The sequence below is a fragment of the Eleutherodactylus coqui genome, chromosome 1 (genome assembly GCF_035609145.1).
Source record: "Eleutherodactylus coqui strain aEleCoq1 chromosome 1, aEleCoq1.hap1, whole genome shotgun sequence".
Classification (NCBI taxonomy): domain Eukaryota; kingdom Metazoa; phylum Chordata; class Amphibia; order Anura; family Eleutherodactylidae; genus Eleutherodactylus; species Eleutherodactylus coqui.
Window position 1 is genome coordinate 270,924,077 of NC_089837.1, and position 25,098 is coordinate 270,949,174.

The 25,098-nt window shown below is 45.0% G+C and overlaps 1 protein-coding gene across 1 annotated transcript; it reads right to left on the bottom strand.

The window, feature by feature from the left end:
* Positions 1-1,389: 1,389 nt before the first annotated feature.
* On the bottom strand, positions 1,390-21,393 carry TAF11 (TATA-box binding protein associated factor 11). Its single transcript, XM_066608954.1, has 5 exons — positions 21,241-21,393; positions 20,465-20,604; positions 20,298-20,385; positions 18,815-18,911; positions 1,390-1,707 (listed from the first exon to the last, which is right to left on the bottom strand). Exons 1-5 carry the CDS (start codon positions 21,337-21,339, stop codon positions 1,577-1,579), a joined length of 555 nt encoding a protein of 184 aa, XP_066465051.1. The 5' UTR covers positions 21,340-21,393; the 3' UTR covers positions 1,390-1,576.
* Between the last annotated feature and the right edge of the window lie 3,705 nt (positions 21,394-25,098).

Here is a 25,098-nt window from a genome sequence, read left to right on the forward strand (position 1 = left end):
AATAATAGATATGGCAAAAGGGGGGTAATTTAAACTTTTATAACTTTTTTTTTTTTACAATTAAAAAAAAAAAAACTTTATTGATTTTTTTCTCTACTTTACTATAGCATTACGTCATACTGCTTTTTCACAAGCAGTCTATCAAGCCAGCCCACGGGGATGGCTTGATAGGCAGTCTGCTAAGGCAGCCCTGGGGCCTTTCTCAAGGCCCCCGGCTGCCATGACACACCTGCACGGCTCCCCCGATCTCACCGCAGAGGGGTGGGGGGGGTGGGGGGGCATGCGGGACCCCCGAACAGCGTTCAGGGGATTTAAATGCCGCTGTCAGAATTGACAGCGGCATTTAAAGGGTTAATAGCCGCGATCGGCCGAACGACCGAGTGCGGCTATTGCCCGTGGGTGTCAGCTGTTATAAACAGCTGACGCCCGCGCTGTATGGAGGGAGATAGCGGCGCTACCTCCCTCCATACACGTCCTGCAACAGCAGGACGTAGTTTTACTATAGCGCCGTCACTAAGGGGTTAAAGCAACTAAAAAGGTTAATACAACCCCCGATTGCATCTTTGAATGCTGAAAGTCCATTATTGTATCTCAATGCCTCTACAGTACTACTAGACATTATAATGTCCAAAACACTGACAATGTTTTACATTTACCTTAATATTTAAGCAGCAACAGGTTTCTGTTAATTCAGAAATAGAACCGAACGCTGGTGTGATTTGTATTTCTCCTGAGGGCCCTGTGCTTCCTACACGAGATCTGATTGTATTCTCCTTGGTGTAAACACATTCTTCTTACAGAAATAACCAACTACTACTGATACATAGACACCTGAATGTATTCAGATACACTTCTTGCCATCTTCCTTATAGTAACAGAAATGCATTTAGTCACAGTAGTAAAAATAAGAAAAAAAAAAAAGTAGCAATTTTGAAAAATAAAAAAATACATTTGGCTAAGATGGATGTAAAAGGAGCAGGATTGAACAAAAATAAAAACATAAAAAGACTGCGCAAATCACATGCCACAAGTCATCTTAAAAGGATGTCTGTCACATATCCAGCTTCTCATCATACTGTGCCAGTAACAGACATGCCGAATTCTGCTTTAGTGCAGTGACGCCACTGGATGTGGAGACACATATGGACAGTAGAGGAAACTGCCCACTTGACAGATTCAAAACAATCACTGTCAATGAACATCAAGTCTCCTCCACCCACTGTAACACATTGACTGAGCAGAAGAGACGGCCAACTTGACAGATTCAAAGAGCCAGAAGCTGAGGCCACTGAGATTGGTATGGGAAAATGGAGGGGGATGAGAGACACAATCACTAGGGCTACAGCTTCAAAACTATGCAACCGATCCTGCTAATCAGAGAACATCATAGATCTTTAATAATGCCATTTATTAGGAACACAGAATAGTCACTAGATTGCATCCAGAAGTCTGTAGTAGTACTTAAGTGACTGTGTGGGTCACTTTAGTTTTACACATTCTTTTGTGCAGCATTAGTTGAAATGTTCAGTACACGCATTCTTTTCCACGCCACATTCCTGATGAAAACTGTCATTAACTAGTTGAACATGATCTTCTTGTACTTGGAATCTGGGATCTGCCCTCTAGATTTGAGTCGTCTGAGTGCTTCTCTCATATGCCGAGGCTGCAGTGGAGGGCTTTCTCCCCACTTTTCACATACATCCAGAGCTGAAAAAACAGGAAGATACAGAAGATTGTGGTTATTCCAGGTGTGCATTTGAATACTTCTAGAGACCATCAAAAAAACAAAATTAGCATGAAGGCATTTTCACACTCACTTTCGCTGTTCAAACAAAAAGAGGACTTTTAGGAATTTTCATTAACCTACAGTAATTAACCCCTTAAAGACTGCCCCATCGGGAAACTACGTCCTCAGAAAGTGGACTTTAATCCTAAAGGACGTAGTTTTATGCATCCTCTTTGGATTAATGCCCACTTGCCTGAGGACGTGACAGCTCCATGCTGTCGGTGCCCGCAGGTAGCCGCCAGCATGGAGCTGTCATCCCAGGATGCGGGCAGTGATAGCGCCGATCGCAAAATAGTAAATAAAACAGTGAAAAAAAGTAAAGATTCAGCTGCCCTGATGGATAGGATCCATCAGGGCAGCTGAAAATGCTGACCTGCCTTCTCCGTGCTGCCCCTGATGAATCTGGTCCTCCCGGACCCGCCGGCGGTCTTCTGCGCATGCGCGCCAGACGATGACGTCACGTGCATGCGCAGAAGACCGGGAGCCCCCGGCAAATTTAAAATCTCCTGGCTCCCGCCTCCTGAAGGTAGCCGAGAGCCAGGGGGTGTTACCGGGGACCGCGGTGAGCAGTCCCCGGGCCCGCGATCGCCGCTATCCATTGGATAGCGGCGATCGCGAAAAAGTTTTAAAAAGTATCCGTTTCACCTCCCCTCATGAATCGGATCCATGAGGGGAGGTGCAAATACTCACCCCCGGTCCTCAGCGGTGTCCCGATGTTCCGGGACCCGAAGTCCCCCTCTGCGCATGCGCGCCCGATGTCAATTGACAGAGGAGCTCGAGCCCCGGGAAATGTAAAATTCCTCTGCTCCAGGCAGCCATGTGTAGCCCGGAGCAGAGGGATGTCACCAGGGACATGATCACTGTCATCCAATGGATGACAGTGATCATGTAAAGTTAAAAAAAAAAAAAAAAAAAGTGTAAAAAAGTTTTTTTAAAAAGTAAAAAAAAAAAAAAAAAAAAGATTTAAAATCTTACGTCTCATCACCCCCCACGGATCATATCCATGAGGGAGGATGAAATGACGTACCTAAGGCCCGCGGATTTATCTGCGGACCTTACCCCAGCTTCTGCGCACGCGCCCGTCGCCAAAGTGGCGGACGCATGCGCAAAAGCTGTGGATTGCCAGCGTAATTTAAAATCTCCCTGCTCCTGGCTACAAAATTTAGCCAAGAGCCTGGAGATTTCACGGGGGGCCGCGGTGAGCGGTTCCTAATCACATGATCGCTGTTATCCAATGGATAATGGCGATCACGCAAAAATAAAAAAAAGGTGAAGCTTCATCTCCCCTCCCTGATGCGATCGGTGAGGGGAGATAAAAATTTTTAACGGAGGCCTCCGTACTTGCACCCCTACGCGATCCTCATCCGTGAACTTTCCCGGATTCTGCGCATGCGACCGCCGGCAAAATGCCGGACACATGCGCAGGAGTCGGGGGAGCCCAGGAAATTTAAAATCTCCATGCTCCCAGCGACCAACGGTCGCTGAGAGCCTGGAGCAGTGATGGGTGGCCTCGTTGAGCGGTCCCCGGTCACGTGATAAAAAGGTAGCGATCTACCTTTGGCCGGTCTCACATGACCGGATAGGAATTACGGATTCCGCATGCGTCTGATCCGCGGTAATGCGCAGATCAATCACATTGGATTACACAATTCTGCTCACATTAGCGGGTCGGAATTGCGTAATCCACTCGCAGAAAAGAGAACACAGCAGGTTCTATTTTACCGCGGATATCCGCAACATAGAGCCCATTGTGCTCCGTGGTCGCGGATATACCTGCTGCCCATACGCAACTACGTTGTATACGGGCTGCGGGTACCCGCGTAATCGCTAAGCGACGGTGCGGGAAATACAAACAACAAAAAAAGAAAAATACTGCGCATGACCTCCTGCGTGAGTAGGCAGTTATGCGCAGTACATTACGCGGCCGTACGCAGGGTCACAGCCGGGCTCACAGCTGGGATCCGCTGCGGGCCTCTGCAAGCGGATTCCACCTACGGCCGTGTGAGCCCAGCGTTATTCAGACCGCTACCTGTAATACGTAATTTACAAGATGCCCCGGGAACGTTCGCCTTCCTGCAGTTCCAGGAGCAGCTTGTTGAGCGTCTTCTGTGCGAGACCGCCGCACCTAAACAGGCTTACGGAGACTCACAGAGCGCCACTTTTTACACCCCATACCCACCACGGAGGTCAAGAAATGACCCCCAAAAAGCATGAGAGGAGGGGGGATACCCGGTTTTATTGCCCCATGGGCCCATCCCAATGAGCCTCCGTAGTTACCCCTGTCTTCGGAAATACTACACAGTTCACATTATTACTTTTATCTAAGATTTGGGGGAACGCCGAAAAGGGCGCGGAGGGGGGAGATATTTTTAGGGAGTCAATTTTTATTCCGTACAAGTAGGCAATGGGTCCTGGAATTTATTCAGTTGTGCCCAGAAATCCAACGGGTGTTCCCTCCATTATAGGCCTAACCATGTGTCCTATAAGTAGATTAGGGCCACAACGGGAATGTTTTTGAACATGGGACAAATGGGGGGGGGGGGTTGGGGGGGAATCCATTTTGGGGTGAACGTCTTCATTCCTATGTACACTGTACAAAAAAAAAAAAAAAAGAAAAAAGGTTTTTAAATTGACAAAATTGCCAAAAAAATGAAAATTGTAATTTTTTCCTTCTGCTTTGCTTAGATTCATTCAAATACTGTGGAGTCAAAATACACAGTACACCCCTAGATGAATTCGTTAAGGGGTCTAGTTTTTAAAATGGGGTCATTTGAGGGGGTTCCTTATCGTTTTGGACGCTCAATGGCTCTATAAGTGGGCAATGGGGCCTGGAATTTATTCCGTTGTACCCTGAAATCCAACGGGTGCTCCTTCCATTATAGGCCTAGCCATGTGTCCTTTAAGTAGATTAGGGCCACAAGGGGTATGGTTCTGAACACGGGACAAACAGGGGTATCCATTTTGGGGTAAAAGTCTTCATTCCTATGTGTGCTGTACAAAAAAAAAACAGTTTTTAAATTGATACAACTGCCAAAAAAATGAAAATTGTAATTTTTTTCCTACTTTGCTAAGATTTATTCAAAAATTGTAGGGTAAAAATACACAGTACACCCCTAGATAAATTCGTTAAGGGGTCTAGTTTTCAAAATGGGATCATTTGTTGGGGTTCTCTGTCGTTTTGGCCGCTCAAAGGCTCTACAAGTGGGCAATGGGGCCTAAATCACCTTCATGCTAAATTTCAGTTCTGAAAGCCACCGATTACTCCTTTCATTTTGGGCCCGTTGTGCATCCAGACAAAAGATTAGGGCCATAATGGGTATGTCTCTGAACACGGGACAAACAGGGGTATCTATTTTGGGGTGCAAGTCTTCATTCATGTGTGTGCTGTACAAAAAAAAAAAAAAAAGAAAGTTTTTAAAATTATTGAATTGCCAAAAAAACGAAAATCAAATTTTTTCCCCTTTGCTTGAATTCATTCAAAAACTGTGGGGTCAAAATGGTCAGTACACCCCTAGATAAATTCCTTAAGGGATCTAGTTTTCAAAATGGGGTCACTTGTGGGGGTTCTCTTTGGTTTTGGCCACTCAAGAGCTCTACAAAAGTGCTATGGGGCCTAAAACGCCTTCAAGCAAAATTTATGTTCTGAAAACCACCAACTACTCCTTTCATTTTGGGCCCTGTTGTGCATCCAGACATAAGATTAGGGCTACAATGGGTATGTTTCTGAACACGGGAGAAACGGGGGTATCCATTTTGGGGTGTAAATCCTCATTTTCATGGGCACTATAGGAAAAAAATATATATATGTCTTTAAAATGACATATTTTCAAAAATATAAAATTTTATTTTTTCTCTAAATTAAATTAATTCCTGAAAAAACAAAACGGTGGGGTCAAAATACTCATGACACCCCTCAGTGGATACATTAAGGGGTGTAGTTTTTAAAATGGGGTCATTTTGGGGGGGGGGTGTTATCTATTATTCTGACACTCATGAGCCTTTGCAAACTTGGCTTGGTGCAGGAAAACAAAGTGTTCCTTAAAATGCTGAAAAGTAATGTTAAATTTGTACGTCATCTAAATGGGTAAAAAAAAAAAGTTTGTCAAATGTGCATTCAGAATAAAGTAAACAGATGGAAATATATATCTTATCAAAAATTTGTACAGTATGTTTGGACATATTTGAGATATTACAGTTGAAAATGAAAAAAAGACAATTTTTTCAAAATTTTCCCAATTTTGGCGCTTTTAATAAATATACACAAATTATATCGGTCTCTTTTTACAACCAAAATGAAGTACAACATGTGGCGAAAAAACAACGTCAGAATCACTTGGATATGTAAAGCCTTTACGGAGCTATGCTTCGTTGAACGACGCATGACAGATTTCCAAAATTTGGCTCCGTCACTAAGGCGCAAACAGGCTTCGTCACTAAGGGGTTAAATTTACCCAAGACTGCTGTCTATTAAAAAAAAAAAAAAAGGGGTTTTACCATAGAACCTAATGAACGGATATCATAAGGTTGCAAGATGTCAATCTTTCGAGATAGATTTTTTTTTTCCAGCATTAATGGTTCTGCAAAGCCAGGCTTACCTATATCCCATAACTGATAAAATGTTTAATGCTCATAACGGATATGTCCACGCAATGAACATAAATTTATGTGCTCATGCTCAGCCATCATGTTCTTTCTGCATTTTGAGCTGTGGGAATGCGCATAAGCCTGTGCTTTGCGATGCACTACTATGTAGACCATGCTGTGGTTAAGCATGCTGTGTCAGACTCCATGTACTGCATCATTGCCTCAATCAATATCATCTTTAATACTCGTAGAATTTGACTATGTAACCCAATCCCCAGTACCATATCCTCCTACACTGGTACTCAAGTAGTTGCAACAGGAGCTGCAAGTCATTCTTGCTGACAACAAAGGTTTGATACCGTGTTAGCCAGTAGAGTCAAATGTGATTGCTCCCAGCAAGACAAACCACATAATCTTGTAGATATGATACCTTTTAATGGCTAACAAAAATACATTCTCTAGGTTAAAATGGAATAGATCGGAATAGGCATGAATATTTATACACACTTATGACACACATACTTACGACAATGCAAAGACATGGATGTGATTGGTTTCCACTTAAAAGGAATACTGCAACAGGGACATGAACATTTTTAACTAGGCACTGATAAGGAAGTGAAAGTTTTATGGTCCCTGAATTAAGGCTGGTTTAGATGCAACGATAAATCGCTCAAAAGATGTCGCTCAAGCGACTTTTGAGCGATCATCGTTGTGTCATTTACAGCACAAGATGATCGCTCAAGATGAGACATGCTCCATTAGGAGACCTAAAATAAGAATAAAACTTACCCGCAGCGGACCGTGCACATCTTCTCTTCTTCGCGGCCAGATCTTCTTTCTTCAGCCCGGCGGATGCGTGCGGCACGCTGCCGGCGTGCCGAGCACATCCTCCGGCCGAAGAAAGAAGATCCGGCCGCGAAGAGGAGAAGATCTGCACGGTCCGCTGCGGGTAAGTTTATTCTTATTTTCAGCCCTTATATCCGCGGGGCAGGAGGGACCCGCTACGGATTCTCCATGGAGAATCCGTAGCGGGCCTGATCTTCCCCGTGGACATGAGGCCTTAAACAGCTGAGCGCTCGGAACGGAGGATGCAGAAGACAAGCAGGGTGCCCCCACTTGTCTTCTGCATCCAGATGTTTTCTGCACAGAGCGCCCAGCTGTTATACAGCCGAGCGCTCCGTGCCAGATATGAACAGAGCTGGACCGCTCTATTCTTCATACTCAACCCGTTATCAGGGAGCGGGATACAGCTGAAACAATAGTATCACCTGTATCTTGCTGTGAATCCATAATAAAACTCATTGTTGTCTTTCAGCACGCTGAAAGACAACGATGAGCGACGAGGTAACGATAATCGGTGTCTAAATGGGCCTTTACTGTTAGAAGGGGTCGTTAGGCCAGGAATGCTGCAACAGGTACACAAACATTTTTAACTAGACACTGATAAGGGAGTGAATGTTTATGGTCTCTGAATTACTGTTAGAGGGGGTTCACCAGGCCAGAAATCTTATCTGTGTTATAGATGTCTTATATCTGCCATTCACCCATAAAAACTTGGCAATAATTTAATCCTCCATTGAACATGTCCAAAGTTGTTATAAATATTATATTCCCAAATTCTTCTATGGCTTCGTGACTTTAAACCACCTTTAAATATCAAAACTCTCATATCTCCTATGTTATGTCCATGATTAGAAAAGTGCTCGACCACAGGTAATTCTGTCTTCCTCTGTGTAATTGTATGGCGGTGAGATCTCATTCTCGCTTTTAGTTTTTGCCTTGTTTGCCCCCAACAGGGCATTTACTAGACATGATCAGGTAGACAACATCAGATGTGGAACATGTGAAGGTCACGGGGATCTTATAGACCTGCTCTGTGTTGGGGATCCATATCCTGTCCGCAGTCAGTATATGTGAGCAGGTCTTACGGCCCTTTACATTACAGGGATACGTTCCTTTTTGTGTGTCAATGCACTCCTGATTATAAGGTTCCTCAAATTTTAGAGGTTGCTTGCAACACAGAAGCAGAGGGTCTGGGAATATGGTTTTCAGATGGTCATCCTTGTGTAGGGTATTGTGGAGTTACTTTGCGGTTTTCCTTAGTATCTGTAGTTGTGAATTGTAGGTCCTTCTGTGTATTGGAGTAGTTGATTCCTGGGTATCCTGGTGACTTACATCTCTAGAGAGAGGTGGCAGGTATTCTCCCTATGGTTCCAAAGCACAGTAGCTTTGAGTGCGGTTAGCAAGAACAGCTAAGGATCCCTGTAATTACTTTAGTACAAAAATAATGTGATGATATGGTGCCGAGGATTGGGTTACACAGTTACATTCTATGATGGGAAAGATGTGTGGAGCAGTTTTTCTGAAAACAAATTGAATAAGCCCTGATCCTGGCTTATTTAGCACTGCACCCACCACTCACTCGCTATCCGTACTTAAACCAACTAAGGAAGAAGTCTCTAGACTGCTTTCCGCTGCCCGCCCAACCACCTGCGCAAGCGACCCTCTTCCCTCACACCTTCTACGGTCACTTTCCTCAGCTGTCATTACCCACCTCACCATCATCTTTAACCTCTCCCTGACCTCTGGTATTTTCCCCTCTTCTTTCAAACATTCCATCATATCCCCTCTTCTAAAGAAACAGACCCTTGACCCGACTGATGCTGCCAACTACCGACCCATCTTCAACCTTCCATTTAGCGCCAAACTACTAGAACGCCTGGTCTACTTCTGCCTCACATGCTTTCTCTCTGACAACTCCCTCCACAACACCCTCCGCTCGACCAAAACCACCCTCACAAAAGTGTCCAACAACCTGATAATGGCCAAGTCGAGGGGTGACTATGCACTACTAATCCTCCTTGACCCGTCTGCAGCATTTGATACTGTCAACCATAACCTCCTCCTTGCTATGCTCTGCTCTATTGGCCAAAAGGACACTGCACTCTCCTGGTTCTCCTCCCATCTCTCTGACCGCTCTTTCATCATCTCTTTCGCTGGCACTACCTCCTCTCCACTTCCTCTCGCTGTTGGGGGTCCCCCAGGAATCGATCCTTGCCCTACAGCCCCAATCAGACAAACCATCCGCAGATTTGGCCTGCACTTCTATGCTGATGACACCCAGTTATACGCCTCTTTCTGCGATTTCTCTGCAGCTTTCCTACAAAACATCTCCAACTGGCTGTCCGCTGTCTCAAACACCATGTTCTCAATTTTTCTCAAACTTAACCTGATAGATTCATAGACTGGTAGAGTTGGAAGGGACCTCCAGGGTCATCGGGTCCAACCCCCTGCTAAGTGCAGGATTTACTAAATCATCACAAACAGATATTTGTCCAGCCTTTGCTTGAACACTTCCATTGAAGGAGAACTCCCCACCTCCCATGGTAACCTGTTTCACTCATTGATCACCCTCAGTGTCAGAAAGTTTTTTCTAATATCTAATTTGTGTCTCCTCCCTTTTAGTTTCATCCCATTGCTTCTAGTCTTTCTTTGTGCAAATGAGTATGGGGCTGATCCTTCTGCACTGTGACAGCTGTTTCAGATATTTGTAGACAGCTATTAAGTTTCCTCTCCGCCTTCTTTTTTGCAAGCTAAAGATTCCCAGATCCTTTAACCGTTCCTCATAGGACATTATTTGCAGACCGCTCAGCACCTTGGTAACTTCTCTGAACTTGCTCCAGTTTGTCTGTCTATGTATTTTTAAAGTGGGGTGCCTAGAACTGGACACAATATTACAGATGAGGTCTGACTAAGGAAGAGTAGAGGGGGATAGATGTCCCTGGCAGGTTAAACCTGTATTGCCGCGGAGTGGAGTCAGTGTGAGGAGCCCATCTCGGAAACCCAAGGACACTGCTTGGGTTGTCAGAAGTACCAGCAGAGAGATAGGGCAACTAAAGAATGTGCCACTTGAGAGAGGTTAACTTGCAAAGTCAGACAGAGCCCGCTTGTGACCTGCGCATGCCTTACGATGAGTAACTATATATAAAAGCGTAAACTGAAGTCTTCATTCGCTCCCAATACCACGTGCAGTTAGGCAAGATGCAACCCGAGCTTCTCCTGCTGACAAAACGACCAAAGAAAGATCCGCCCGATAGAGCCGCCCGCTTGGAAGGGAAACGGATAGAGAGAAACAGTTAGGATGCCATGCTCCCCGCCAAGGCGAGCTGGACATAACCTCAGGGCTCAAGAAAAATTTGGCTGTAACACATTCAGTACGAATAAGTGTCCAGAAAAAAAACAGGTGATGTGGTGGCACCAGTGGACAATGGAGCTGAATATTCAGAGAGCTGCAAATCCAAAACATCTGTACAACGGACCCGTGGCGTTCCACAAACGCAAGGCTGTCCCTCTCTTTTTTTTTTGCTTTAACAAGGAGAGCCCTTCTAGCTGTCGACCTAGTTGAATGGCAGATTCCACAGAATTCCAGACTGTAAATACCACCTTCACAGTCCTGCCTTGAAAAAGGAAGATGACTGATTCTAGACGCAAAAAAGACAAAAAAAAACAAAAAACCTGTCTTGTCAGAATCCCATGTTGACAATCGCTGGGAGAGGTTCTCATTTCCCCAGGTCAAATGCCTTTGAAGAAGTCATATATCCAAATTCCCTGCCGCCAGAATGCGGGGTACCTAGAACACTGGAAACTGATCCCTGGCCAAAAGCATCATAGTTGAAGCGTGGCATGCCTTGATTCTGCGCATCCCGACAATCTGCATATGCAATGATGGTTGTGTCAACATCTTTAGAGTGTAAGGGACTTGCGCCAAAAGCTTCTTCAGCCCCTCCAAGCCAGACAGGCTATCGTAATCGACAGTATCACTGCTGAAGGTTTAGGAAGAAGCATCCCAGACAAATGCAGAGGAGCTACAGCTACCAGAGAGAATGGGCGATGGAGACCCACGCCTCAAAAATACTGTTAGTACTAGCACTCTCAGACTGTGACAATGGCCACAGCATCCACCTTCTGTAAGAAGCCTAGGGGTTTTTAAAGAAGTCTAGCCTTGTAAATGGCGACTCTCGGTTGTCAACTAGGGTTGGCCCTTTACCAAGATGTCAGTGCAACCGCATGATTCTAACTACGTTTATGAACATTTGGCATTACAGCAAGATCCCACAAGTACCTGAATTTCACTGGTCCCTTTTCGTAAGCATCAGGAATAGGGAGAGAGGAGAGCTAAGAATTGAAAGCAGTATAAGTGTATATTGTTTTAGTCTCCAGCAAGCGACACTGCAGAAGGAAATAGTGCAGATCCGTCTGATTTAAGTGTACCCTGGAAAAGCCAGCGTATAGAAAAAGGAGAGTTTCCGGAGGAGAAACAAAAAAGAAAAACTTTTTTTCAGGCCCCAGCCCAGCATTCACAGCTAGAGATGAGCGAACCTACTCGTTTCGAGTAATTACTCGATCGAGCACCGCGATTTTCGAGTACTTCCGTACTCGGGTGAAAAGATTCGGGGGGGCGACGGGGGGTAGCAGCGGGAAACAGGGGGAGCCCTCTCTCCCTCTCCCCCCCACTCCCCGCTGCAACCCCCCACTCACCCATGGCGCCCCCCGAATCTTTTCGCCCGAGTACGGAAGTACTCGAAAATCGCGGCGCTTGGGCGAAAAAGGGGCGTGGCCGAGTACGCTCGCTCATCTCTAGTCACAGCCCTATAAGGGTAAGGGAAAGACAAAGGGAGAGGATTTCTCTTTAACTCTCATTGAATTCTTGAAGCCAAAACCGTGACATCATCCCAGTGGGGGCGTGATTATAGGCCTTCTTGGACCGATGGGCACCATTCTGCGAGAGCGCCTAGATTCCCAAAATTTTAGACCATGGATATCCGACAGAACGTTTATCTCGTCCCAAGCAAAATTTCCTGACCACCGGGGGCTCAAGTCATCAACTCATCTTCTCCAACAGGGGGGGGTTCAAGATCTACTGCAGTTGAGGGCAGTAACTCCAGTTCCCCAAGCAGAAAAATCTACTGGCCACTACTCCAGACTATTTCTGACAGAAAAAAACCTTGCGGGAAATCCTGTATATAAACTTCTGCATACAAACCTCTGAATGTCTACATAAAGTACCGAAGGTTCAAAATGAAGTCAGCAAGTTCAGTAGTGAAACAAATATGAAAGGGAGGCTTCATGGCTTCCATAGATTTAAAAGACGCGTATTTTCATGTGCCAATTCATATGGCTCTTCCAATTTACCTGCCTCCCGTTCAGAATATCGTCAGCCCCCCACATTTTCACTAAGATAATGGTAAAACTGGGGGCCTATCTGAGGCACAAATCAAACCTGATTGTGCCTTACTTGGACGACATCCTGGTCATAGCAGAAACCAGGGAGCTCCCAGTGGAACATCTGGCAACAACTATTCATCTTCTTTGATATTTGGGGGGGGGGGGGAATTATAAAACTGGCAAAAGTCAGACATAACCCCCAGCCAAAAGAAATCATTTTAGGTATCCTGCTCAATTGACAAACATACAGGGGCTGCAGATCTATTTTAGAGCATTCCTAAAAACCAAAAAGTGCTTGATTCGGGAAGCCATGTTATTGTTAGGGAAACTAACTTCATGCATCTTGGGGGTGACATGGACTCAATCCCTCACCACCATCCTACAGGGTGCAATTCTCTCGGCCTGGGACAGAAGGCAGTCCTCGCTGGACAAGAGGATACATATAGAAAAATATAGTGAGGGTATCCCTGCACTGGTGGTTGTCGACCTCAAACCTATCAAGTGGGGGAGTCCATTGGCTTCAAGACCCAGTTGCATGCATTACGACAGACGCAAGCGCTCAGGGCTGGGGTGCTCACATAGGAGACTAGTACCTTCAGGGGTCCTAGCAGTTGCCTACATTCGGCATCGGGAAGGGGGGGGGGGGCAGAATCCCACAGACAGACCTGTTGGCAATAAGAGAAAAATTGCAAGTTGGAGATTGTTCTCACTCAGCCCAGGAGATCACCCAGTAGTGGTGGATGCCAACTCAGGATTAGGGCAGAGGATTGTCCCACGCGTTTCCCAAACCCCAAAAGTCCTCCAGAAGTTCCGTTCCCAAAAAGGCACTCTTATACTAGTAGCTCCATTTTGGCTAAAGGAAAAAAAACAGAAAACAAAAAGGACTACAGGACCCAGTCCACCTGCCCGCTCGGACGGACCTTCTGACCCAGAATCGCCTAAACCATCCAGATGTAGCGAACAACCACCTTGCAGCTTTGATATTGAATAATCCATGCTGCTGGAAAAGGCTTCTTCGAGAAGGTGACACAGACCCTGTTATCTAGAAGAAAAACAACAAAGACTTATATAAATGTCTGGGGAAAAAATTCTCTCATGATGCCAGAAGAAACTTTCAGTTTCTTCCTTGGACATCCCCATAATACTTGATTTCCTTCAGGAGGGCCTTGACAAGGGTCTCTCCCCAAATACACTGAGACCAATAGCGGCCCATAGTGCCTTTTTTTGACACCAGGGTCTCCGAAATATGATGGATTGCTAGGTTTATGAAAGCAGCAGACAGACTGAAGCCCCAAATTATTAACCTGGTCTCCGATTGGAACTTAAAGTGGGTCCTTAGGGCCCAATCTTCAGACCCATTTGAACCTAAAGGATCACTCTATTAGCATTCTGGCAATAAAAAAAAAGGTTTTTTAGTGGCAATCACTTCAGCCAGAACGATAAGCGAGATACAGGCCTTATCCATTTGCCATCCTTTTTTTCAGGATCACAGAAAGTAAAATAATATTTAAATTAGACCCATCCTTTATGCCTAAAGTAGTGCCCCCCTTCCATAGGTCACAATACATAATTCCCATGTTTTACAACAATCTTAAGAATGATCAAGAACGAGAATTTAATTGTCTGGACGTCAGGAGAGCAGTTCTGCAATATATTAGCTCCACAAACCAGTGAAGGCAGGACGATAACTTATTTATTCATTTTTTTGGTACCAATAGGAAAAAAAAAGGAAGCAAAAAAAAACTCTATAGCCAGATGGATCCACCTGACCATCACAGAGGCCTATGCTGCAATAAATAAGATGGCCCCAGCTAGCCTTAAAGCCCGCTCTATTAGGAAAAGACTCCATACTTTCACCAACAATTACAAAATAGACATTCAGGCAGACGAGGATCTGTCATTCGGCCGTAAAGTCCTCTCAGCCGTAGTTCCACCCTAACAAGAATTTAGTTGGTACGACTCATGGAGATGATAGGGAAAAGTTAGATTAGACTTACTGGTAATTGGGTTTTCAGGAAGTCTCCACGACAGCACCTGTACATTTTTCCCCAAGAAAATATAATTTATTTTTTAATTTAAGTATACCCATATAGATAATTAGTTAGTTAGGTATTATTGTATCTTGACGCCACCAGGAAGTCCTGGTGGAGTCAAGAGTGAGAGGGAAGAAGGGAGGGGGGGGGGGGGGGGGGGAATTGGATGGAGAGTAGCCTTGTGTATAGGTCTTGAAAGGGCACTAAAACTAGCTGAAAAGCGCATACGGCAGCCCCACTGCAGCAGGTCTAAGGGGCTTCCTCGCTAGGGACCCAGAAGCCGCAACACCCCTGACTATGAAGCGTCAGCTCCTGGGCACTCCCCCACCCTCTCCCAGCCGATGCGAGTTGATGGGTGATCCAGGGAGCCCACAGAGCCGGTGACAGACACACTGTGAGCCACCGCCTAGACACTGCTGGAACACACGCCAGTCCCGGTGGAGAAGCGGCCACCGCTGCAATCCCGCACCTTTTCAATCGGCGCCGCTGAAGGGAGGCCATATGACTGGCGGGAGACACTGCGAGAGCCGCCGGTCACACAGTGCTGCAGCTGACGCTGGCCCCGATGCACAAGCGGACACCCCTTAAGTCCCCCACTGGCCACCGTTGCAGGGAGGCGACAGGGCTGCCGCCACAAAGACTGCTGCACAGAACGGACCCAAGGTCGTCTGGAAAATGCACCGCGGCTCCCGGAGGGACAGAATGCTACAGCAGCGGCACAGTCACACGGAGGCGGGTAAGAGGGGTGTAGCAGTGCAGCGAGTAACTGTTTGAGGGACGTCGCTTCACTTACATGCAACGCCGCTTGAGCTATTCCTGCGGCTTAGCTGACTAACCTATTCCACCAATTGGGAGCTAGGGGGTGTGAGAGGGGCGTTTTCCCTGTCAAGGTACAATAATACAATTTAGTTAGGCTCCTACTCCTGGCAGTTCATTCTAAAACACTAAGGAAGGTGGGATAGCTTTAAACCTCTCTGTGTGTTCCTGTCCTATCAGAAGGAAGTGATCTCAGGTGGTGCCGTCATGGAAACTCCCTGAAAGCCCAATTAGAGGCAAGTCTAATCTAACTTCTTCCTTATTTGAATAAATTTCCCAGAGGAGCATGCATGGCCTTATAAGTCTCCTTACTCACCTCCTAGGTGTTTCCACACACCTTCCAGGTGCTCTTCTTAAGGAGAGATGATACTCTTCATGACCCACTCTTCCTGACCCACATGCATGTTGACGTAAAACACACATTGACGAGCACAATATCGCACGTGTGAAACCAGCGTAAATGGTAAATCACTAGGCAAGACTGACTAACTGTATACCTAACTGGAGCAACCAGTATCAGACAGCTGCTGCCAAGGCAAAGGGGTCTAGGGGCACATGACGAGAACATTGTTCTTCCTCTTTACAAATCACCAGTCAGACCACACATAGGACATAGCTCTTGAGCGGGTTCAAAAGCGACAACCAAAGTAATAAATTAAAAAGGGTGAACTACAATACCCTAGAGAGGTTTAAAAAAAAAAAAAAGTCCGAGGGGTGACCTAATAACTATGTATAAATATATCAGGGGACAATACAGGGATCCCTCCCACGATCTATTTATACCCAGGACTGTGTCTGTAACAGCCTCTATGTCTAGAGAAAAAAAAGGCTTCTACACAAACATAGAAGGGGGTTCTTTACTCAAATTCAATAAAACAATTTAGGAGGGGTCTGGACATCCTTTTTGAGCGTTAGAGTATCACATATTTTAATTTCGAATTACTTCAGAAATTGTTTTCAATGTGAGACCTCGCTTTGCATGCGTGAGAGCACGCAGGACAGAACATGCCGCAATTCGTTTCCCACATCGCACCGTGGTGCTATGCAGGAAAACATAGCTCATGAGTTTGACCCCATAAACCCCAAGAATGTGGTTCATATTTGTGTGTCTCTCAACACACAAATCTCGCATGATTCTCTTGCTGTAGTGAAAATAGCCTTAGAGTTGGGAACGATATATTTCCCTAAGGCTAAATGCACACGGGGAAGCGCAATATCGGGCCAAGAAATTCAGCTCTATATCGCGCTTGGCAACATGTGTTTTACCAGCGGATGCAAAGTGATTTTCAGGCACAAACACCTCGCATAGCTTCTGTGAAATTCCGATCTTCACGCGCGATAGAGGATCAAAAGTGTTTCTCATTGATTTCAATGGGACACCTCACCTGACATTGCACTAGCATCATGCAATGTATCTGACTGGGCGATGCGTTCCGAGGAAGGCGAAAAAAAATAGGACATGCCATGTCCCCCCCCCCCCCCCCCACAGCATCGCTCATATGTATGATTCCATTCAAAAGAATAGAGTTCATATTCATGTGAGTTGTGTGTCTCACAATGCACAAAAGTTACACCACCCAGATTCCCGCCAATGTGAAATCAGCCTAATTGAGGTAACATTGGCTTATATCTCAGTTGGGGCTTTTTCTTCCTCTGGAACATTGAAGAGGAGTAATAGGATGAACTAGATGGACATGTCTTTTTTTCAGCCTAATATACTATATTACATATAACTAAGGCATATAAAATGATGTACCATGCTTACAGCTTGCATCTTTTGGCCAAAATATTGATCAGTACCCCGTATTTATCCTTATTTTTGCAGGAAGCAGTCTGGCAACAACCTGCCATTCTTCTCTCCTGAGTGCGGTAAACAACTGCACTTGACTAAATACATTACTCTTTTTGAACATTTCTGGGGAAAGGGCTGTGTTCCGAAAGATGTCAAATGTGCTGTTTGTTAATTAATAAAGAAAAATCGGGTTAATTCCCTCAATTTACAAACAGTTTGTTTTAAAGCTAATTTCAAACAGGCAAGTGAGATATTGGGCCGTGAAGCTCGTCCCGATATCGCGCTCACCAACATGCGATGTTTCCGCAAATGCGAGGCGGTGTTGTGTAAAAAAAAAACAAAAAAAACGCTGAAGATCGTACAGCGTTTCCCAATGTGTTCGATGGGAAACCTTGCATCGCACTCACATGTTCTTCATATGCCGTGCAATTGCTTTGCCGGCCCCATTAAAAACAATGAGCGATGCTATGCGAGGAGTTCCGAGGGAACGCCCAAAGATAGGATATGAGTTTTAGGCCGTGTTTTTTTCCTGCGCTGTGAGGCAGTAAAAAAAGATTTAAAATAAAACTATTCAAGTGTATGACTCCTTTCAAAAGAATGGGGTTCAAATTAATGCGAGATTTGTGCATCTCGCAACACGCAATTTTTTCGAGCATGTGAAAGGGTTGCGCTTATAGCCCGTTATTTTCTATGTTTTCCATTATTACGCCCTGTCAAACACAGTGGTAATATTTGGGTTGACAGCACCTTATTGACTACCCCAGTAACCTCTTCTCTACATTTGTACCACATTTCCTTGTTGAAGTTGTTCCCTTTTTTTTAGTATTGCGATATCCTCTGTTTTGTTTGCAGTCTTAAAATGCGCCAGCTTTATCACAGGGACTCAACCTGGATGATAGATCTTGCGTATCTTTACTTTAGATCACCTATTTGTTGCTGTTTTCTGATGTGGCAAAAAAGAAGAATGTATAAGTGTTTATGCAAAGGACATTTTGTGCCAGAAAACTGCTGCTTTTCAACAGTAAATCTATTGCAATGTGCCTTGTGAAAGTTTTCACCCCTTGCTGTTGCATTAGAACCTGGACTGAAAATGGATTTTAAAATTTCGATTTCTTGTAATGACCTGACAAAGTGCTTAACTTTGTTTAAAAAAATAAATACCAAACCAAGGTCAAACATTATATTCATAGGCCGCCTGCAGACGGCCGGGTCGGATCCCGCTGCGAGAATTCTCGCAGCGGGGCCCGACCTGAGCGTCTGCAGAGAGCAGCGCATCACTCACCTGCTCTTGCGGCTCCGGCTGTTTGATGTGCCTGCTGCCGTCGCATGCGCAGACCAGAGCCCCACACAGAAATAGAGCTTGCCGCGATTTGTTTGTCGCATGAGATTTAGCGTGGCCAAATCGCGGACGTCTGCCTAGGATTGCGTTTGTGAATGCAATACTATGGCAGCTTCCACGGGCGGAAATTCTGCGGGAAATGCCGTGGAATTTCCGCCTGTCTGCAGGCGGACATACTTGTACGAAAACAAGCGCTCATAAATGTGTATCACTATGTAACAAGTAGACCATCTTACCTTCTTCTACAACCTCTCCTACAAAAACTTTGGCAATACCAGACATGGCAATGACAACATTCTGCGAGACAGAGCAGCCAGTAATTGATTGAATGAGCTGTAAAGATGGAAATAAGAAAAATTAAACTGGCAAAGGCAATTCTAAGTATATCAAAACATGAGGTAAGTTATAAAGGAATAACAGAGCTATTCAAGCACTGGTTATCCCAGAAGTGTCTGCTAATTATACGACTACTGGGTCCGAGACCTTTTTCACATTAAAATTGCCCACATAAAACAGCAATTATGTAACAAAACAGCTCTGTTTTAGGTATTTGTATCTTGGTACTACGTTATGCATTTTGGACAAAAACATATTTAAAAATACACCCAGGGGTCTGGGCAGGTACTGTTTCTCCTTGTGGAGAGCACCAAGCAGTCATAGGGTGACTTATAGACGAGGAGTCTGAAAACGTAACCCCCCCCCCCCACCCCCCAAAAAAATAAATAAATAAAAAAAATCAAGCTCACAATAAGGACACTGATCTAAGCAGAGATTTACCCATTTTAGAGGCAACTCAAACAAAAAAAAAAGAAAAAAACAAAAACATTTTTCCATGCCTACATCCCTGTCACACTCCTCTGTGTATTCCAGTCACTTCCATGCTGTGCAGCCCCATGTCTTATGCTTGGCAGACAGCATCTTTTTTACTTTCAGTTTCTCAACTATCTAGTTTGTCTTTTTTAAAGTGGGGTGCCCAGAACTGGACACAGTATTCCGTATGTCTATGGACTGCAAAGTGATAGAGGAGGAGTGAGTAGCTAGCTGGAGGGAGACGGAGACAGAGACAGAAACATGGCCAGGGTCAGCCTTATGGGTGTGCAACCAATGCGACTGCACAGGGCGAACACATAACCATATAGCCTGGGAGGCGCTGTCATCGCATGAAACTTGTTTATTATGTTATTGGCACCTTTCTCCCTCTCTCCTGCGTACACACAGTTTTCTGAAGCATGGGGGTCTTTCCAGTGGAATCCCACACACAAACACAGACTTAACATCACAAGGAGCCATAAGGAAGTTTTTTCCCACCTACATTCACTTCTGGCACTGTGTCAAAAACACCACCATATCATCATTTCACCATGTGAAACATAGCTTCACACAGTGTGCCATGCGATCTAGTGCCAAGAGCTGGACTCACAGCTGCACTTCTATAAGACGTCCTCAATGCTGTTACGTCTAAGTGCTAGAGAGAGAGCAAGAAGGATTTCACCATTTCTATGTGAACAGCCTATGGGAAAACATGATAGCAGCCAATTTCCACCCACCAGCTCAGGGACAGCTGACAACTAGAGGTGGCACCCACTTCTAGTTGGAAAACTTAAATAAAATGCAGGATATGACTAGATATAGGGTTATTCCTTATATACACAAATATATGGACATATGAAAGACAGAACTATGAATATTGCAGACTGGTTAGCACAGGAATAATTTTACCCTTTTAATGGCAGCTTTAGGGAATGCAGACCGTCGGTACATCTCATAGCGATTCAGCTGTTCTTCTGAGAATGAAGACACCAGAATTCTTATAGAAGGAGAAGTACAACAAATGTAAGCATCATTGTGGAAGGTAAGAATACACTTTGCTTCAAAAGGCCACTTACTGCATTTTCTGAATTTCATCCTCATCCACTTTTTGCTTCTTTTCTCGTCTCTCCTTTAGTTCCAACTTTACTTTCTTAGTATTAAGAGGATCCAATGCTTCTCCTGTCAGTACTACAGCAGAACTTTCCATGGATTTAGTCTACCAAAACATGAGAGCACCTTTCATCACAGGCAGTAAGACGTAAAGGGATTATATCTTATTGCCTCTGCATTCTACATTCTCATACTAGACTTTCCTCCAATACAGCCATCCTGTTACATCATATCAAGCCCTTTGAATGCAACTACTGCAATATTTTGCAGGAGACAGGCGCTGGTGGGTTTAAATCACAATACCAAATACAAGCAGAGCAAGCCCTCCCTCCCTCCCATATGCCTCAGAACTGTCGGTGGCACTTCAGCTGCACAGGCCTGTGGTGACATTCTCCTTACAATGTCCCTGAGGACAAACATGTACACCGACATCTGGACCTATTGAATAATGGAACATTTGATGTGTGCCACCTGTAACCACACACAGGAGGCCAAATCTAATCACTGCTCCATACAGGACAACCCTCTCCAACACCACTGACAGGACATCAAAATGCATTTTCTGTTTAGAGGCCATCTTATATGACAACTGCAGACTTTTATAAATTCAGCACGACGACGTGCAATCCGCCGCCCCTTACGCTATAGGCTACACAAGACCGGTTATGTCATTTCACAAACTACATCAGATTCATCTGCCATGAGACTGGTCTGTTAACAAATATATTCCGTCATCTCTCACCTCTTGCTCCGTCTCCTCCACTTTCACCCGTTGTTCTGCCACATCTTCAGACACTTCTTTCTCTGCCTCCGTGGGCGCTACAAACTCCACGTCCTCCATCTTTTTTTGAGCGATTTCCCGTGTTGTACAGGAACTCCTGCTGATTGGCGGCTGGCGAGTCCTGACGTCACTTATCGTCGCCCAAATGTGAGAGAAATGGCTTGGTAGCTGGCGCGTCGTGGAGTGCCGTGGGATCAAGCTTCGCTTTTCATCCCAGTGTAGAAGGACGTGCGGTACAAATGATCAGATCATGAAGATGTTTTAGCTGTTCGGGCAGTTAATGTTCCTCAGTGTCTTGTGTGCAGCCCAGTCTAGAGATTCATTGAGGAAATTTCCGGATTTCATTCTTTTTCATATGGTGCTACCTGATGAAAACCTTTTGCCATACTCTCAAAATCACACTTGAACGCTTGGCCCAATTAATTTCATACCAATTTAAGCTGCCTGCACAGGGGTGGATTTGTATTGCGGAATCCGGAGTAGTCGCCCGCCTCCGGATTCCACAACAAATACCACCCATTACACGCTATTGAAAAATGCTTTTTCCTCCACGCGAGTGGAAATCAATTGCAATTTTCCACTCGCAGAAGGAAAATCACAGCATGTTCTATTTGTGCTGCACAGACGGCTTACATTGAAGTCAATGGAAGACGGCTGATCTGCAGCCCTAAAATCATGACATTGTGGAAAGATCATGGATTCCGTGGCAATGACTCGGGAAAAGCTGAGGTTTAAAAAAAGAGATCGCGTGTCAGACGGCTCGTCGTGCCGACTATACGGAGTACAGAGAAAGGTACATGCGGATGCCAGATTGGCACAGGGTCAGATTCCGCATGCGGAATCCGACTAGCCCATGTGCAGCTGGCCTTATTCAGGAATGCCATCATCGCTGTGAATCCCACCCCAATATTGCGCTCACCATCCGTGTGAAATCCCCAAGGATTCCAGGCATTGTCATGGCAGAACAGCCTCGCATCATTTTAGAGATGCAGGGATCCTTAGGCTCAGCTGTCAGACGCAGCAGAGGATCGCAGAGTTTCTCCCACTGCTTTCAATGGGCTGTGTGATGCGAAAGCATGCAGCAAGATAGAACAGGCTGTGATTTGTTTCCCGCATAGCATCACATCACAGTGCCATGCGGGAAAACATTGTTCATGTGTATGAACCCATTCCAAAGAATGGGGTTCATATTTGTGCAAGATTTTATCGCCCGTGTGAAGCCGGCCTTAGGGTATGCTCACACAGCAGAAAATGTATCACAGATTCCATATCAAATCTTCACCCTGGTACTGTCAGTGGGAATGTGTGCCATAGTAAATACAGTGTTCATTTTTTTCCTTGTGGACTTGAAGTCCACATGCAGAAAAAAAGAAGTGACATGTCACTTATTGTAGTGGATTCTGCACAGAAATTTGTGCATTGAAAGGGACAAAATCTACAGGTATACATATTTATGGCCATAAACTCCTGCCCTAGTTTTTTGAGTCAGAATCCACACTGAAAAATCCAACGCTGATTCTGCCATATGAACATGCCGTTATATTGTGGCACTTATACTCTAAGGCCCCTTTATTAAGGTGCCAGCCACAATGCCTCCTGTGCTGTGTCGCCAGCTGTTGATGGCCTCTTAGGTGGCAGTCAAAGGCACCCACTGCATTGGGGCACTAGACGTTGACGTCTGCATAAAAAATTCACAGGGGGGTTAGGGGTTGCCTACCATAGTCATAGAATGTCCCTCTTTAAAAAATAAGGGAAAAAATATAGCATGACCGAAACGGATGTATATACACTTCAACAATGGTTATCTGTACCCCTTTTTAAAATGTGCATTGAATTATGGCAATAATATGTAATATTGTTTTGTCACTAAAATGTCAATAGTTGCATGATTGCTAAAGCCACCATGTAGCCATCAGAAGAGTGAAATATGCTCAATAAAATATCAAGCACCTAGAAGTAGTTGTCAGAATCAAAGGATTTTTTATATGTGTGATTAATATAAGTAAGTGAATATAATATCAGAGCAAAAGGATAATTTAATGCAGAAAAGAAAACACTTGAAGGGAGGTTCTAGTACCCTGTTGTGCCGCCTCTAACTTGAATGCAAATTCTGATACGGGCAGGCAAGGAGGCATAGAGGTTCTGCATGGTATACTGCAGCATATCAGTCTACATTTGCTGTAACTGAGTCTCTAGATCGTACAAACTTGTAGGCTGTCGGAGTTTGCTTCCCAGATGGTCCTATACATGTTCTTTTGGCGATAAATCTGGAGGCTAAACAGGCCATGGAAGTGTGGCAATGTTGTAAGCATTCCTGTTACACCCTTGCTGTGTGCAGTCAAACATTATTCTGCTGAAAAATGCCTTCTGGAAGCCCTGCCAGAGGAGGTAACATATGTGGCTGCAGGATGCCCTGAACATATCGCTGAGCTGTCATTGTTATTTGTACCACTACTAGGGGTGACCGACTGTCATATGCGATGGCCCCCCAGACTATCACACAAGCAGTGGGGCAATGTGCCGCTCCACAGCAAAGGCAGGATGGAGGTGCGCACCCCTGGGGCTCCAGACAATAACGCAATCATTGTCAAGTGTCCAAACTATACCTGGATTCATCGCTGAAGTCAACCAGGGTCCCCTCTGTAGCAGTTCAGTTTCAAGTAATGAGTTCTGTGAGGCCAAATATGTTTCAGCCAAGCAATTGGAAATGGTTCTGACAGACACAGGGGTCTGTAATGATTGTGCCACCTGTCCCTGGATGGTGGACAGCAAAACAGTTTGATCTGACAAGCACAAACAGTTCCGACGATCCTCTCTACTGGGTTGTCTGTCTACGGCATCTTGACCCCGATTGTCTTGTATGTGACCAGTCGCATGTGTTTTTACAGCCGCCACTAAGAGGCCTTATGGCGGCCTATTCTAAAGTCTGCACAGGAGTCTTTAAAGTCTGCATGGGAATGTACTAATTGCTGGGAGCAGAGAAACCTCAGTTTCCTACCGTTTAATACTTTGCTTACTACAATCAATAGCGATCATGTAGTGGCCCAGGGGTTCTACAGGGTAGTCATCCAGTCACCAGTCCTGTAACACCTAGCAATGTGCTCCTAGGAGACATGGAAGGTGCCATACATTGGAAAACCCGTTTTCCACCTTTCTTCTTAAGGCTCCTCATTGGCTGCTTGTCATGCAAACCCTGATTGGTAGAGGGGGTGTGGTGAGCCAAGAGCGGGAAAAATAGCAGCAGAGCAAGACAGGATGGGGGAGTGGTTGGAGAAAGTGCGGGAAAGAGACAGGAAGTGAAGGAGGAGTTGAAGAGTGGTAGTGAGGAGTTCGTAGTGAGCAGTTGAAGGAGGAGGACGTGAGAGGATGTGCAGTAGCGTGGAGTGGATCTAACGTGCTATTCACTTACCCAGTTTCTAAACAAGCTGCAGTGAGGAAGATAAAGTGTGGGACCTATCTACACAACAGTGAGTTTCACTAGCCCCGTTAATAGTGAAACCAGTGAAGAGTAAAGAGGCCCCTAATAAAACTGTCTTTACTAGCTGCATAACAAGCACCAGAGTAACCTTACAGATAACTAGAACTGTGGGAATTTCTCTGAGTAACCTCTAAAAGAGAGAGGGTGTTGAAGTGTTCAATTGTCTTTGCATCACATAAATGAAAGTGTGAAGCAATGTTATTATCAACTTTAAAGTGAATCTACTGTCAATTACTGCAAGACTGCCATTTGTGTTGTTATTTTACAAATTCAAGCTTAAGTAAAACTGTGTACTTCCAGTTTACTAAATCAAAGCTACCATGACTCATGTCAGTTATTTT